The sequence below is a fragment of the Rhinatrema bivittatum genome, chromosome 3, assembly GCF_901001135.1.
Source record: "Rhinatrema bivittatum chromosome 3, aRhiBiv1.1, whole genome shotgun sequence".
NCBI classification, from domain to species: domain Eukaryota; kingdom Metazoa; phylum Chordata; class Amphibia; order Gymnophiona; family Rhinatrematidae; genus Rhinatrema; species Rhinatrema bivittatum.
Window position 1 is genome coordinate 567,655,913 of NC_042617.1, and position 15,682 is coordinate 567,671,594.

At 42.6% G+C, this 15,682-nt stretch overlaps 1 protein-coding gene across 1 annotated transcript in view; it reads left to right on the forward strand.

The window, feature by feature from the left end:
• The window catches only part of HDDC2 (HD domain containing 2), a 55,495-nt gene that overhangs the window by 20,007 nt on the left and 19,806 nt on the right, over positions 1-15,682 (forward strand). Inside the window, exon 4 of the mRNA XM_029596535.1 lies at positions 4,505-4,573. Within this exon, the coding sequence (XP_029452395.1) occupies positions 4,505-4,573 (69 nt within the window). The remainder of the gene's footprint in view (positions 1-4,504; positions 4,574-15,682) is intronic.

The window sequence follows — 15,682 nt, forward strand, 5'->3', positions numbered from 1 at the left end:
CCTCCTCCGCATGTGGGAGCACCCCATTTTAATCTCCCTCCTCAATAGGCCAATGCAGCCATTTTAATGCAGCAGGCCATGGGGTTGTGGAGTCCTCATTTAAAAAAAAAAAAAAAAAAAAAAAAAGGCCCATGCTCCTGCACCCATGCCTCCAAGTCCTCTGGGGCGTGAGCTCAGGGAGCTGGATGCCTTAGGGAGAAAGGTCTCCTGGCACTGATGCCCATGGCCGTTAAGTGGGCCGCTGTCTCAAACATATCGTGAGTGGAACACACCTCATGTTTTCCCGCTTCAAGACCCAACAGGGGCAATGGCCATAAAGGCCTCCTGCTGTTCCTGGGGGAAGCCCTCCGAGAAATCCTGGACTCTTTTTCAGATTGCGGTTGTACTGGATCATGTAAAGTTGGTAGGCTGCGATGTGGGCTACCAGAATAGCTGAGGATGGCACCCGATCTCATCTTGCAGAATCAGGGCACAATGCGCCTAGTCCTCCGGCCCTTGGCGCTCTCGCACTGTGTCTCGCAGGTCCTGATGGCATCTTGCAATTCCTCCACCAGAAAGTCCTGCATCCTGAAGTGGAAAAGGCTTTCCATTTGGTGTGCAGGTCATGATTTTAAATCCATTCTCATGCCTCCTTACTTGGCTGTTGGACTACCTATGGCATCTGTCAGAGTGTGGACTTCAGACCAGCTCCGTCAGGGTGCACCTTAGCACTGTCAGCACATACCATCGAGGTGTTGCTGGAACGCCTGTTTCTGTCCAATCTTTAATGGGCCATTTCATGCGGGGCCTATTCCAGCTGAATCCCCTCCTTTGACCTCCGGTTGCATCTTGGGACCTCAACATGGTCCTGGCATGGCTCATGTGACCTCCTTTTGAGTCATTGCAATCCTGCGACCTGAGGTTCCTCACCTGGAAAATCATATTCCTGGTAGTGATTAACTTCGGCTCGTAGGGTCAGTGAGCTTCAGGCTCTGGTTACGTATGCCTCCATACACACAGTTCTTTCATGAATGTGTGGCTTTGCGCATGTATCCAAATTTTCCGCCCAAAGTTATTACTGATTTTCATATCAATCAGTCCATCATCTTACCTACCTTCTTTCCGAGGCCTCATTCCCACCCGGGGGAACGGACTCTGCACACCTTGGGACTGTAAAAGGGCCTTGGTTTTCTGTCTAGATCACACTGCCAGCCACAGACAGTCCACCTAGCTCTTTGTGTCCTTTGACTTCATCAGGCTGGGATTGGCAGTGGGTAAACAGACCTTGTCGAACTGGCTTGCTGATTGCATTGCCTTTTGCTATGCACAGGTGAGACTTCTGCTAGCTGGCAGAGTAAAGGCGCTCACTCTTTGTACCCTGAAGGTCAGTGTACCACTCTGTCTGCCTCAGCTCCTCAAAGGACACTAGCCTGCAGAGATCGGACTCTTTCTCTGAGAGCCAGGAGCTCTTTGCACCGGGTGCACACATACAATCTCACCGGCGGGTAAAAAATCATACATGTGACACTCAATGCAAAAGACTGGAAAGCCCCCCTCTTGCTGCTGGACTGCTGCCTTAATCTTAATTTTGTTGAGTTCCTAGTTAAGTTTAGGTTACTAAGGGAGTTGCAATTAGAGTACTTTAAATGTACAGGTGTATTTACTAATTAATCTGCTAGTTTCCTACAAGGGGATGATTAAACTCTCAATAAGGGCTGGTGCAATAGTATGATTTAGATAAGAGCCTGACTGATTTTTAATGAGGAAGTGTCTCTTGCCTAAAAATCAAAGGTTGAGATAGGGGTGGGTAGGTGGGAAAGAAAGACACTAGAATTAACTCCCTCTGGCTTGCAATCCTCTTAAACCACTATTAAGTTGATTTTTACTGAAAGGATTGAAAGGTTTAAGATGTGTGCTTCTGGTCCTCTTCCACTGCAAAGGTTGTGCGACCTCTGGAAGCCGGGGATGTGGAGTTCAAACCCTGGATCGCTCGCTGGGACCTCTGGAGTCCCCTCCTGGGGGGGATGCTGGGAGCAGTGTGCAGATGAGCCTTCTGGAGCAATACAGAGGCATTATGACACTTTCTGTTTTATTCACCATTCCTTTCCTAATATTATGTTTTTTCTTTTTTTGACTGCTGCAGCACACTGAGTCAACATTTTCAATGAATTATCCACTATGATACCTAGATCTTTTTTTCCTGGGTGGTAGCTCCTAATATGGAACCTAACATTGTGTAACTATAGCATGGGTTATTTTTCCCTATATGCAGCACCTTGCACTTGTCCATATTAAATTTCATCTGCCATTTGGATACCCCAGCTTCCAGTCTTGCAAGGTCCTCCTGCAATTTATCACAATCTGCTCGTGATTTAACTACTCTGAATAATTTTGTATCATTTGCATATGTGATTACCTCACTTGTATTCCTTTCCAGATCATTTATAAATCTGGAAATGAAAAGCACCAGTCCAAGTCCAGATCCCTGAGGCACTCCACTGTTTACCCTTTTCCCTGAGAAAATTGACCTTTTAATCCTACTCTTGGACAGCCACTCTTAGTGATCTGACAATCGACAATATGAGCTGATAGTGATCATTTCACATGCAGAGAATGTAGAAAGTATGGGGCGGCAAGATGAAGACAATCTAGATCTACATGGACTGTCTGTTCCAGAAAATATTTCTGTCAGCAGCGTCACTGTGTGCACAGTGGCAGATCACTTTTCGTCGCCATGGCAAGATGAATAGTTCTTGCAGGAAAACTGTTCAGCCTCTTAGTTATGTGATTTTGCAGCATTGAACAGCTTTAATTATAATGCAAACTGACTGCAGTGCGTGATAAATGCATAAACTGCGTACAGTATTAATGTCATTTTGCTCGAGTAAAACAAGGACTGATCGTTTGCAGTTTAGTATTGCAGCTTAATATAAGTGGGGATCCAAGTTTATAACGTTATAACTGAAAGATGGTTTGGAGATTTGTGACTAGAGGGGGGGATAGGAGTTGATTTCTTGCCAAAATAGTGTGATGTCATTTATGGACGGCCCCCATACCCACTGAGGAAACTTCAGTGCTAAGATAACAATCTAAAAATCAATGCCTTCTTGCCAGATGCCTGTAAGGGGTCTGCGTTTGTGTACTTGCATGTTGGCTGCGTGTGAGAGACATATTTGGATAAATAAACCATGACTGTTTCTATACAATAGGTGTAGCTGATAAGCAGCTGTGGAACTGGCTGGTTCAGTCTTTTAAGTTTTTAAGAGAAATTCTTCTTGGCACCATGTTGCACCATGGTGCAGGTACACACAGTTCAGCCTAATGATTTCTGACAGCAAACTTTTTTTTCCAACTTTGAGCCAAGCATACTTTCTTATACTTGCTGCTCATTTCACACTACATGAAAAATTGAAAGCTTGAAATGATGCCATTACTCTGCTGCAGGAACTGATAGAGGCATTCAAGTATCTAAACAGGCTGCAGGAAATAGCATGTTCAAGGACAAGTTGAGTGATATGAAGTTGAAGGCAGAAAGACTTGGTAGAAAGCATGAAAGATCTAATTATTTTCTGAGAAGATGCTGGATACCTGGAATTGTTTATTAACAAAAAATGTCACAGAATTCAAGACATGCTTGGATCAGACTGCAGAGATTGGTGGTAAAGGCGAGGGAGGGAGATGACTAGAGAGAATAGTATAGGCAGGGATAATTGGGCCGTACCTGCCGACGTGCACCTTATTACTGTAGTAATTCCTGCAGCTGCAGCTAGATGGTAGCATGTGACTTCAGTCTAAGGTGCAATAAATACTCATTAATTAGCAGGTTTAAAACCTTATCTGGCTGAGTGGGAAAGACTCTTTTTCTTCTGAAAAAAAAAATTTTTATTTTTTTTGTGCCTAGACAGCAGTGCTGGAAACTTAACTCCATCTCTGACCCAGGAGTTAAGTTTCCAGCATTAAGAAAACCTGACTTAGGCCAGCACACCTCTCTGCATCAGGGAGTATTGCTTAATGCCATCATTTGCATGGGATTTTCATGCGAGGGCGCTAAGCAGTGCTCCCATTTTAGAAAGCGCATTTTGTGAGTGTAAAACTCCTTTCTACATCGGCGGGAAGGTTTATGCTCCCAAAACGAGCGTTCATGTTCAGGTTGAGTTGTGCGTTGCGCGCTGAACGCACCTTTCGGCATTGGCCCGTTGATGTCTCCAGCAGGGCTGCAGGTCATGTAAACCTAAAAATGCCGGAGCCATAGGTTCCAGGCGCCTTCCTGTTGATTTAGGGCATTGCAGCTGTTGCAGTTGCACATTGACAGACGCAAGATGTGCAGGCACATTTGCAAAGTGGAATAAAAAGAGGGAAATGTGGTCTTGGCTGTGCTAAAGCCTGTTTGTTTCGAATGCTGAAAGGAATTGTGCTGCGTGAGGCTGTGTTGAGCAGAGATGCTCGGTGTATAGTGCTGTGTGCTCAGTCCCATTGGTTTAACAGACCGTTTTGTGATTCTATCCCACTTTTTTTTTTGTTCTAGGCAGCTATGGAACAGTTAACTCACCTGCTTTCTGAGGATCTGAAAAAAGAGGTGTATGAACTTTGGGAAGTAAGTTGAACCTAGTGCTTATCCTATATAATAAAAACTAATTTCTTCTGTTGGTCATTCTCCCATAAAAGCAGCCTGAAGTCATAAAGTCTTTTTACTGACCAGTCGGGTTTTGATCTGGGTGCCAGGGAGCCAGGCAACCACAGGGTGAGGCATTGGCTCGGGGGTATTGAGACTGGATGGCCGGTGAAGCCCAGAGGGAAATTTTAAGGCCAGGGAGGGGGGCTGCTGAGCGAAGGGATTGAGGGGGAGGGTGTTGACTCCTGTTGAGAGAAGGGAATGAGCTGCTGAGAGAGGAGACTGAGACTAGGCTGGGGGAGGGGGGGGTGGCGAGGGATAGCAGTGCAGAATTTAGGCTGGGGGGGTATGATGGGATGACTCTGAAAGGGGATGTTTAAACCTTGTTAATGGTTAGGGGGGGGAGGCACTGAGGAAAGGGTGGATCCAAGCGGGAAGTGAAGGAAGGGCTGAAGATTGAGTGGGGGAGGCGGGAGAGAGAGAAGACCGGCGATTGAGCAGATACATGAAAGAAGTCCTAGAGTTAGCCAGGTAAGTTTTATGCAGCTAACGTCCCCATAGCTGCACCACTGCGTATGTTAGCCGGATAACTTTATCTGCTCCCTACCTGGCTGAATGTTGACTCGAAGGTATTCTATTTATCTTGGACACTTTCTGAAGTTTGAAACAGCTAAACAAAGATTCGAGAGAGTAAAAGCTTTTCCACGTGGATCTTCTGTCTTTAGCAAATTTTTCAACATTTCTTTGCAATTCTGTGTGTTTCTCGCACCGTCAGATTTTGCCCCTGTTCTTTCTGGTAATCCTAATGCTCTAATATTCCTGGCTCTAATTTTGTTAGCTAGTGCTTTATTTTGCCTTTATCAATGCAGAAGTAATATTCAAATTATAAATATTTTGTCTGTTTTTCTACATTCTTCTTACATGCCTCCATTTCTTTATCAATTTTAACTACTGTTTCATTATTTTCACTTCATTTTCCATCAGTAAGACCTTCTGATCAGTATTTTTTTTTTCCCAGTGCTAGAAATTGCAGCTAACAGTTTTAAGGTTTATGTCCTTATTTTTTATGTTCTCATGAGAACACGCCAATTCTGCTACCGGGGCTCCCCAAGTCTCTTCAGCACTGTAGCAGGAGCTGAAGTCTGTATAGTTAGCATGCCCTAGATGGTGTTGCACCCTCTATGAAAGTTTAAATACTTGAAGAAATTTCAGAACCTGTTGACCAATTACCAGCAGGTAGTTGAAGGGGAATAGCTTTGCTGAAGAGAACTTACACTTCCAGGGACTCCTACCGCCATCGTAGGCCACTCGAAATTCCTAGCAGTGGGGAGTGATCTGGACTCGAGATGCTGATAGCTGGCATAGCAACATACTGTGCTTGGACTCATAGAGGCACCTCTGCCGCCATTTGGCATTCCCACTGCCAACGCTCCCTACCAATCTGCCAGCTCCGTGAACACTGCTAATCAATCTATGGCCTTCCACGCCTCAGTTTCAGTCATTGCTGCAAGCAGTAGCATTAACAAACAAAACTGCTGGTGCCCAATCCTTGCCTCATGCTATCGCCACTGATATTGCTGTGCAGTCTACAGATTCCTGTTCCTTGGCTTTGGATGCTACCACCACAACTGGCACAGGCAGCCAGTGTTTATAACACCAAATGGAAGTGGCAATTTAACAGTTTATCTTCACATCTTGTTGAATAATGTGGCTGTTCTGGGATGCTTTGTTTTTTTTAGTTTACATGGGCAGAGATGGGTTTGCAGGGAAATGTTTCAATGGATTTCTTTATTTCTATTCTGCCAAACTTGGCAGGTTTTAGTTAAGGGACAGTTGGCTGATATGAGAGTTGGTGATTGTGGAGTGCCATAAGGCTCTCCCCTGTCACCTTTGTTTTAGCATTTTCCTTCAACCGTTAGGGGAGGTGTTTGATCACTAGACATATGAGGGTACCTTTATGCGGATAATATACAGTTGGTGGTCCTGTTGGGTAGAGATTTGGTAAGTGCTGTTCAAAATTTTAATTCTAAAATTACAGTTATTGCAGGATGGTTGCAACAAAATCATTTAGTTTTGAATCTGTCTAAAATAAAGGTATTAAGAATAGGCCTTGGAAAGGTTTAGATATGCACCCTCTGAGCATTGAAGTGGACTCTGTTATATTTACCCTGATTGAGAAGGTAAGAGACATAAGAACAAAAAACACAAGATATGCCATACTGGGTCAGACCAAAGGTCCATCAAGCCCATTATCCTGTTTCCAACAGGGATTTACTTGGATTCTCAGTTTGGGGCAGAAGTGTATGTATCCAGGATCATTCAATTGGTATGTGGGAGGTTAAGAATACTGAGGAAGCTATGACCATTTTTAGATATGCATAATCTTAAATTGGTCATGCGTGCACTAGTTATTGCACATTTAGACTATTGTAATGGATTGTTAACTGGGTTACCACAATGTTTCATACAATGAACACAATGCAACCCCCACATACAGAAGACCATACTAGAAGAAACCCACCATTCACCCCAGAATGCTAATCCCAATTGCAATCTCTCCTATAATAACCCAGTTGCTTGGCCTTTCCTTATTCTCTCTCATATTATTCAATGCACAATCCCTAGTGAAAAAGACCCAATACTACATGACATCCTAACAGACCTCAGCCCAGATATATGCACCATCACAGAAACATGGCTCAAACAGATGTAGTACTAACCAACCAACTCCCCACTAACCTATACATCTGTCCCTAGGACCAAAAAAAAAGAGGTGGTGGCCGCCTACTAGCATCAAAGAAAGAGCTCCACATCAAACTGATAACCACTCACTCAGCACCCAACTACGAAATTGCATACTTTAAATCCAACCAAAGACAAATCTGCCTAGTATACACACCCCCAGGTTTCCTAGAACGCGACCCATCCCCTCTCATAGAATTCATCAAAGAGAACATCAACATTCACTCACCAGCCATCATCCTAGGTGACTTCAACCTTCACGTTGACATCTCTCAAATAACCCCCTCCTGCTAAGCGGTCCTCAGTTCCCTCTCAGCCATAGGATTCAAGCAAATCATCGACTCCCCCACACACAAAGCAGGACAATCACTAGACCTAATCTTCATAAACACACTTATACAAACCACAAAACCCCCATCTTATACCTCTGTTCCCTGGTCAGATCACTCCTAATTCACCAAAACTTCTCCATATACGTACCTACCTGCCCCTCCCTCAATCACATCTCCATTATACAATTTAGGAAACCTTGCAAAACAGAGGACCTAATTGAATCGCTCCCGCCCGCACTTGACAATCTAGATCTAACCAACACTGAAACCGCCCTTGCCTCCTGGAACACCATCACACATAACATTGCTAACCAACTATGCCCCCTAATAACCAAAGACATACATCCCTCCAAACATTATAAAAACCCATGGTACTCTCCAGAACTAAAATAACTTAAACAAAACCTTAGAAAAACCGAAAAACAGTGGTGAATCTCTCGCTCCCCCAGTCTCCTGACCACTTACAGAACCACCGTACACAACTACTGAACAGCAATACTCACAACTAAATGCAACTACTACTCCAAAAAAAATACATGATCTCCAATTCAACCCCAGTGTATGTTTCTCATACATCACCAACCTCACTAAAATACACCCATCTCCCTCACCAGACTATGAATCCAAATGCAACAACTTGCCCCCTTTTTTTTTTTTCTCAAAGATAGTCACCAAGATAATGGCCAAACTCCCCCCATCCACAACAAACACAATCACCTTACCCAAAATCCCAGACACTACCCTCAATGAATTTGAAAGCATATCCTCCACGGAAACAGAATCACTCATTAGAAAAATTAACCCTGCAGCTCATCCAGCCGATTCAATCCCAATCAAACACTTAAAATCCATCCCCATCCTAATAGCCAACATCAACTCATCACTAGCACAGGGACATGTACCAGCCGACATTAAGGAAGCCCTGGTCAAACCCATCCTGAAAACCCCCCAGCTCAATCCCTCTGAGCTTAACAACTTCAGACCCATATCCATCCTCCCTTTCCTTGCAAAAATTCTAGAAAAAGTAGTAAACAATCAACCAACGGATCACCTAGAGAAACACAATATACTACACCCCTCCCAATTCAGTTTCTGCAACTTCTTCAGCACGGACATCTCGGCAGCCTTTGATACCATCAGTTACAACTTCCTCATCGACTGACTAATGGAAATTGGAATATCAGGCATAGCCCTGCAGTGGTTCATCTCATACCTAGAAAACAGACCATACAAAGTTAAAATTGGCAAGACCTAATCCAAAACCATCAATCTTTCCCAAGGCGTCCCACAAGGTTCTTCGCTTTCATCCACGCTTTTCAACATATATATGCTCCCCCTACGCAAACTCCTAACCAACCTTCATCTCACTTTCTTCATATATGCCGACTATGTACAAATTCTCATTCCCATCCCCGAATCCATCATTAAATCCCTACACACCTGGGAAAACTACCTCACGTCCATTAAACAAACAACTCCTAAATCAAATGAGCCTCTCCCTCAATACGGACAAAACTGAATTATTAATACTAAACAAACACAAAGGCATTATCCCCCTCCCCGCATCATCCCTCCAAATAAATCCTCTTTTATCAAAAGAAGTCAGAAACCTAGGCGTCACCATAGATAATGAATTAAACCGAAAGAAATTCATAAACGCAACCACAAGACTGCTTCTACAAACTCCACGTGCTAAAAAAAACTAAGGCCCCTCCTCCATCAACACAACTTCAGAACAGTCCTTCAAGCGCTGATTCTACCCAAAATAGACTATTGCAATTCCCTACTTCTAGGACTCCCTGCCACCTCCATAAAGCCCCTACAAATGCTCCAAAATGCAACTGCCAGAATCCTCACAAACACCAGAAGGAATGAACACATCACCCCTATACTAAGAAACCTCCACTGGCTCCCCATACACTTCAAATGTCTTGCACTAATTCACAAAACACTATACAATCAATAAATTGGTTCAACACCTCCCTCCACTTCCAACTCCCCCGAAGACCAATAAGTTCTGCCAAAAAAGGCACCTTACCTATAACCTCCCCCAAACTCACTAACCTAGCAGCCACACGAGAACGTGCTCTCTCCCTGGCCGGACCCACTATTTGGAACACAATGCCAATCGACTTAAAACTTGAACCAAGCACACACAATTTCAAAAAGAAACTTAAAACTTGGCTCTTTGAACAAGCCTACCAATAACTCATTTTTCCTCTCAGTCCTTCACCCTCTCGTACACCCCCGCGACCACGCTACAGGTCATGTGCCTCCCCCCCCTATCGTTACCTGTTCCTCTCAGCCTTTTGTTCTCCTTTAGTTCCTTCATACTTCCCCCCCCCCCACCTCCTCTTCTCGTTACATGTGTTACATATTGTTTTAATCCCATAGCTACTTAAACTGTTTGTATTTTCTTTTCATTATCCCACTGTTGATATGTAAACCGATGTGATGTGTAAATAAAGATCGGTATATAAAAAAATGCTAAATTGCTTAGACTGTGGCAGTAAGAATAGTGTTGGGTTGTAAAAAAAATGCTCCACTTGTTACATTGTGACCTGAGTGCAGTTTAAAATCCTGGCTGGTACTGAGGCCGCTCCGTGCTTGAGAGAGAAGTTAGAGTAATATCAACCGAGTAGGAATTGAGATCAAGGCGTGGTTCTTTACTGAAGGATTTGTTTAAGATGGTGCGGGGAGCCTGGATGCGAGCAAGAGCAGTCTCTGTTATAACAGCTGTCGCATGGAATCATTTACCATTGGAGATTTGCAGATAATCTGATCTTTTGTTTAAAAAAAAAAAAAATTGGACCTGGCTGTTCCCACAGCAATAGGGGATTGGAAGATCCCGATGAATTTTTGTATAAGTGGAAGGAGGTTATCATTAGATGGTGGGAGGGGATATCGGTGGGTTTGTTTATTTGTAAGGTTTTATACACGACATTCGTGTGGAACATCATGCTGGTTTACAATTAACAAAGTTGGAGAAATTACAATTAGGGAGGGGGGAAGGGGAGAAGGCTAGAAGAGAGAGAAGGAGAGTAAAGAGGAAAATTAGAGGAACAATTATATTTTAAGAAGTGGGGAACATAACTTCTATAAATGATTACAAAAATAAGTGGGTATAAGCAAAAACAAATGGGTATAAGCAAGAATTACAATATATACGATCTTATGATTACAAAATAGCCATGGATAAGTAAACGCAATCTTACACTATATACTGTCTTATGTGGACGCAAGGTTTGAATACTCAGTGCTGAGGAGGGATAACGGGTGAGGGGGCGGAGGCTGACTGAGGGAGTGAGGAAGGTAAGGGTTAGGCTAGGTTTGGTTCGAATCGGGGTAGGCCTGTTTGAACAGCCATGTTTTGAGTCCTTTTTTGAAATTACGGAGGGAAGGCTCTAGACGTAGACTGGTGGGTAGAGAATTCCAGAGGTGTAGGGTCAGCAATGGAGAATGCCCTTTGCCTTGTGATGGTATGGTGTGCGGTTTTGAGTGTTGGGCAATGAAGGGTACCTGCTAGGGAGGTTCTGGATGGGCAGATGAAAGTGCGGAAACACGGCATTTCTTCAAGCCAGGTGTGGTTGTGTTTGTATAGCGTGTTGTGTAGAATGGTGAGGGTTTTGTATTGAATACAAAAGTGAATGGGCAGCCAGTGCAGGTCCTTTAGCACGGGGGTGACAGTGGGTTGTGGTTGTTTTTATGATGAGAAGGTGCTCCTGTTTGTTTTATATTGGGTTTTATATTTGAGTAATAAATTATATATGTTGATACTATGAACTGTCTTGATGTCTTAAGATTGGAAGTTGATCAATAAAATCTTTTAAATAAATAAATTATAATATAAGCCTAAGAGCACAAAGTCTATCTAGTCTGCCCATTTTTCCCCTGTGTATTGTAATGCTGCAAACCCTATTTAATCTTCAGCTTTGCCCTCACTTCCCCACAACCAAGGATCTTTTGTATTTATCCAGTACTCCTGCTGTTTTTTGACTCCACTTCCTTCACTGGGGGTCGTTCTATGCATACATCACTGTTTCTGGAAAGAAATAATTTTCTGTTAGTACTAAGCCCTACCCTCTGAATATTCCCACCGTACTCCTGTATGCTTCCTAGATCTCTTTGAAGTATTCAAGCTTACTTGTCCAAGTGCCTTTTTGATGATGATGAGCACATAAAGAAGGCCTTTTGAGGTACTACCCTTGCAAGATCCGTCAGTCAGATTAATAAAGACTGCTTTAGCCTATTAGATCATTGCTGACTGGTGAGAGAGGGGTTATTCCATTATTTAAGTCTACCAAAGGAGCATTATTTACAGCCCTGATAGCAAGTACAAATGTTCTGAGCAGTTTTCAAAACTGTTTGCTCTGGCAGAAGGCCGATGGAGTCCTTTTTAACCTGCGGACTTTGCCGAAATCCTCAAGAGAGTACACGGAAGCCTTCCCTTTTCAAAACTAGCCACGGGCATGAAGTACATGCAGACTTTTTGCACCTGCTTGTTTCTGTGAGAAATAAAATGTTCAGGGTTAAAATACGCTCTGTGTGCGGTATTTTCCTCCCCGACTGGCACGTAGTCTCCACGCATCCCATAACATCACCGCCATGTTTACTTTTAGCCATGCTGAGCACATTTCAGGCTGCCAGTTTACCCACCCAAATGACTTTGGAAACTGTCTCTTTGCTTACCAGCTGGAAATTTTATTGAAAGGCATTCTGTAAATACAGTTTGGATACCTCTGTGCACTTTAAAAAAAAAAAAAAAAATTAAATTAAAATAAATAAATAAATAAATAATATTATATATATATATATATATATATATATATATATATATATATATATATATATATATATATATATATATATATATATATATATATATATATATATATATATATATATATATATATATATATAAAATCAAGAATTTCTTCTGGAAGTGGGGACAGGTCACCTTTAATTGATCGCCTCTGCTTCTCTCCAAAATCTGAATTACAGACCAACCAGGCAGAAAGCCTGTGGGTGCCTGTCTGAAAGCTACCCGCTTCACCGCTGCTTTCTGCCTAGAGAGCGCTGAGGGTTTGGAAAGTAAGGGGAAGAATACAAAGTACGCATTTAAAGAGAACTTTTTTTTTTAATTTGCTTTTATATACCAAGATTCAGCAAACGCCATCACGTCGGTTTACATATAACAATTTGAAAATGAAAAAGGATACAGCGTAACAATATATAACAAATGAGGGAACAAAATGGGATATGCATTACAAGATATAATGGTCATATATGACAAAAATAGGAGTGTGATCAATGAATGAAGGAGGGTTGAAAAGAGGGAAAATCATGAGGGATGGATTAAAATAAGTGAGTGAAAAAAAGGGAAGGGAATAGGATAATGGAAAGTAAGGAGAAGATATGAATGAAAAGAGGGGTGATTGATCTTAAGACATTATAAAAGCTTTTTTTGAATAGCCAAGTTTTTATTTTTTTTGAAAGTTTTAGTAGTTTGCTCAAGTCTTAATTCCATGGGTAGAGTGTTCCATAAAGCTGGTCCTGCGATGGAAAAAGCACGATCTCTTGTAAAACTCATGGTGGGTCAGTCTTGGCGAAGAAGTTGAGAGAAGACCAGTATTTGTCGAACGTAGGTTTCTAAGTCAAGTCTTTAAAAAGAAGCGTGCCTTTCATCCATTCAGTTTTGTTATTTATAAAGAGCTTTGTGGATCAGAGTTAGGTTTCAAATGCTTGCTTGCTAAATTAAACCTACAATTCTGCTCTGGATTTCCTAGCCACTAACACGCACCCTCTCACCAGGCGCCAGCAGGGCCACCGGAAGCACTAGGCGATCTGGGCATAGGGCGCTGAACAGTAGGGGGCCGTGAATGGCGGCAAAGAGGAGTGGAGATTTGGCGAGCAGCACCCAACCTGCTCACGGCCCAGAAAACCCCACACTCTGTAGGAGTCATGGCCGTGACCAGGTGGGGCGGGCGCAAGGCAGAAGGTGCCTAGGGTGCCTGATCCCCTTGCACTGGCCCTGGACGCTAGGTAACTTATACATTTGAGATAGATGAGGCAAGAGGTAGATGCAGCTGATCTTTGCCGCTTCATCTTTGGAATCCAAGTTTTATGTCTTTGTTGAAGGACAAACAGTCTAAATATACTCTCTAAGCTAAGCTTTTTTTTTTTTTTTTTACTCTTTATAATTTTGAATTGGGAACTTCAAGTAATTGGAAAATACCCATTTTATAACGCAAGAAACTAAAATGTTAGATATCTGTACAAGCTATTATAAAATGTAATGCTCTATTTTGGTGCAAATAAAAAATTATTCCTTTTTTTTTTTAAAGAAATTTGTATAAAAAAAGATTTCAGGAATATCAAAATAAGTTAAAAATAGCAAATTAAAATTTTTTTTTATTTTTTTTTAATTTTCAAAGACAGTGATTACATTCTGAGTCAGCAAGGTGCGGTCACTTGTCTTTACACCATGTTGTGTCTCAGGTCTGTTCCTCCTTGTTTTGTTTCCCATTCTCTTGAGGGTGAACTCTAAAAAGACAATGTAAGAGTTTTGGTCATATGATTTATAAATGTGGCCAGGTCCTGTAAAAGGAGCCAATCTCTGCCTTGTTTTTTGCTGGGATGAGTTGGAAGTGCCAGGGTCGGGGGGAAGCCTGTCCATTTGCTCTCCAATAACATAGAGCTTCAGCTGCTCCCTCTCTCCAGGTCTGGCCAGTGAAGAGTACGAGGGACACCTTCATGTGTCCCTTCCTGGAACATTTTTTTGTAGTTGGGAAGTGTGGGAAGCTTGTCAGGGGAGCCCTCAGTGAGCTCTCTCATCTGCTCTGCTTTGAGCCAGGGGTGCTATTGCCTTTCCAAGTTTCAGCACCGGACCTGTCTTGGTTCTGCTGCAGCAATAGAAAGATCACAGTTCTGCAGAGAGATTCGTGCCCTCTCACACGTCACGTACCTTCCTACGCTCATGTGCTGCTTGATGTGACAATCATTTCAGCACAGAGGGAGAGTACTCTAGTGTTTTTTGGTTTTCTCTTGGACAAGTTTTTAGGATACTGCATTAATAGCTCTGAAGCTAGAGTATGTAGCACCCTGGGATAAAATAGCAGAAAATGACTATCCTTGTTTTTCACCAAGTGGGCAGCAATAACAGTTATGCTACCATACACCATCTGTCAATTGCCTATGTCCCTCTCATACACCCCTAACTTATAGGCCTGTGCATTGAATTTGCTCAGTATTTTTTGTCTGACAAATCCATTTAGGGAGATAGATTTTGGGCAGTAAGGTGTCCAGAAAAACATCTGTTTCCAGTAACTTTTCCTATACTCCTTGCCACTCCCATAGTCAATTTCTCACAGCATGTTCTCCAGTGAAGTGGTTTGGAAGTGCTATTCCTGAGACCCTCAACTAAGTTTGGTTGCAAATTAACATGGTTCTTTGATCAAATGTGTACAGATATATCTCATGAATATTTATCAAGGATACCCTGAAAGTCATACAGGATTGTGTCTCAAGGGACATACATGTTTCAGAACTGCTGCTCTAGTGGCTTTGTAGGACATTCAGCCTTTGTGAAACCATTGGGGGGCGCTGGTATCTGGAGTCTCCTCACTTCCTGTCATCCATTCTCCTATAGCACCTTGGGACCTGAATGTGCTGCCCTGATGGTAGCCAGTGGTTCAAGGAAGGAAAGCAGTAACCCCTATACTTTTGTTACACAGCATCTACAAGCTGTACCCAAGTATATATGCATTTTATGAATTACAACAGGGAAAGGTCCAGTTACACTGACATTGTATCACTTTTGAGGGGTGTCAGCTAATTCTGTGAGTAGTGGAACACCTCCCTCTGTGGTGCCTTATAAATACTGAACAAGGCTGTTTGGAGCACACATATATAGCATGGGTGTGGTAGGCTGTGTTTTTAATTCACATCTTTTTTTTCTATCCTGCCTTCAACCTGCTGCTCTGTTCCTTTCATTATTTTTCCGTTGAAGGACAAAAAG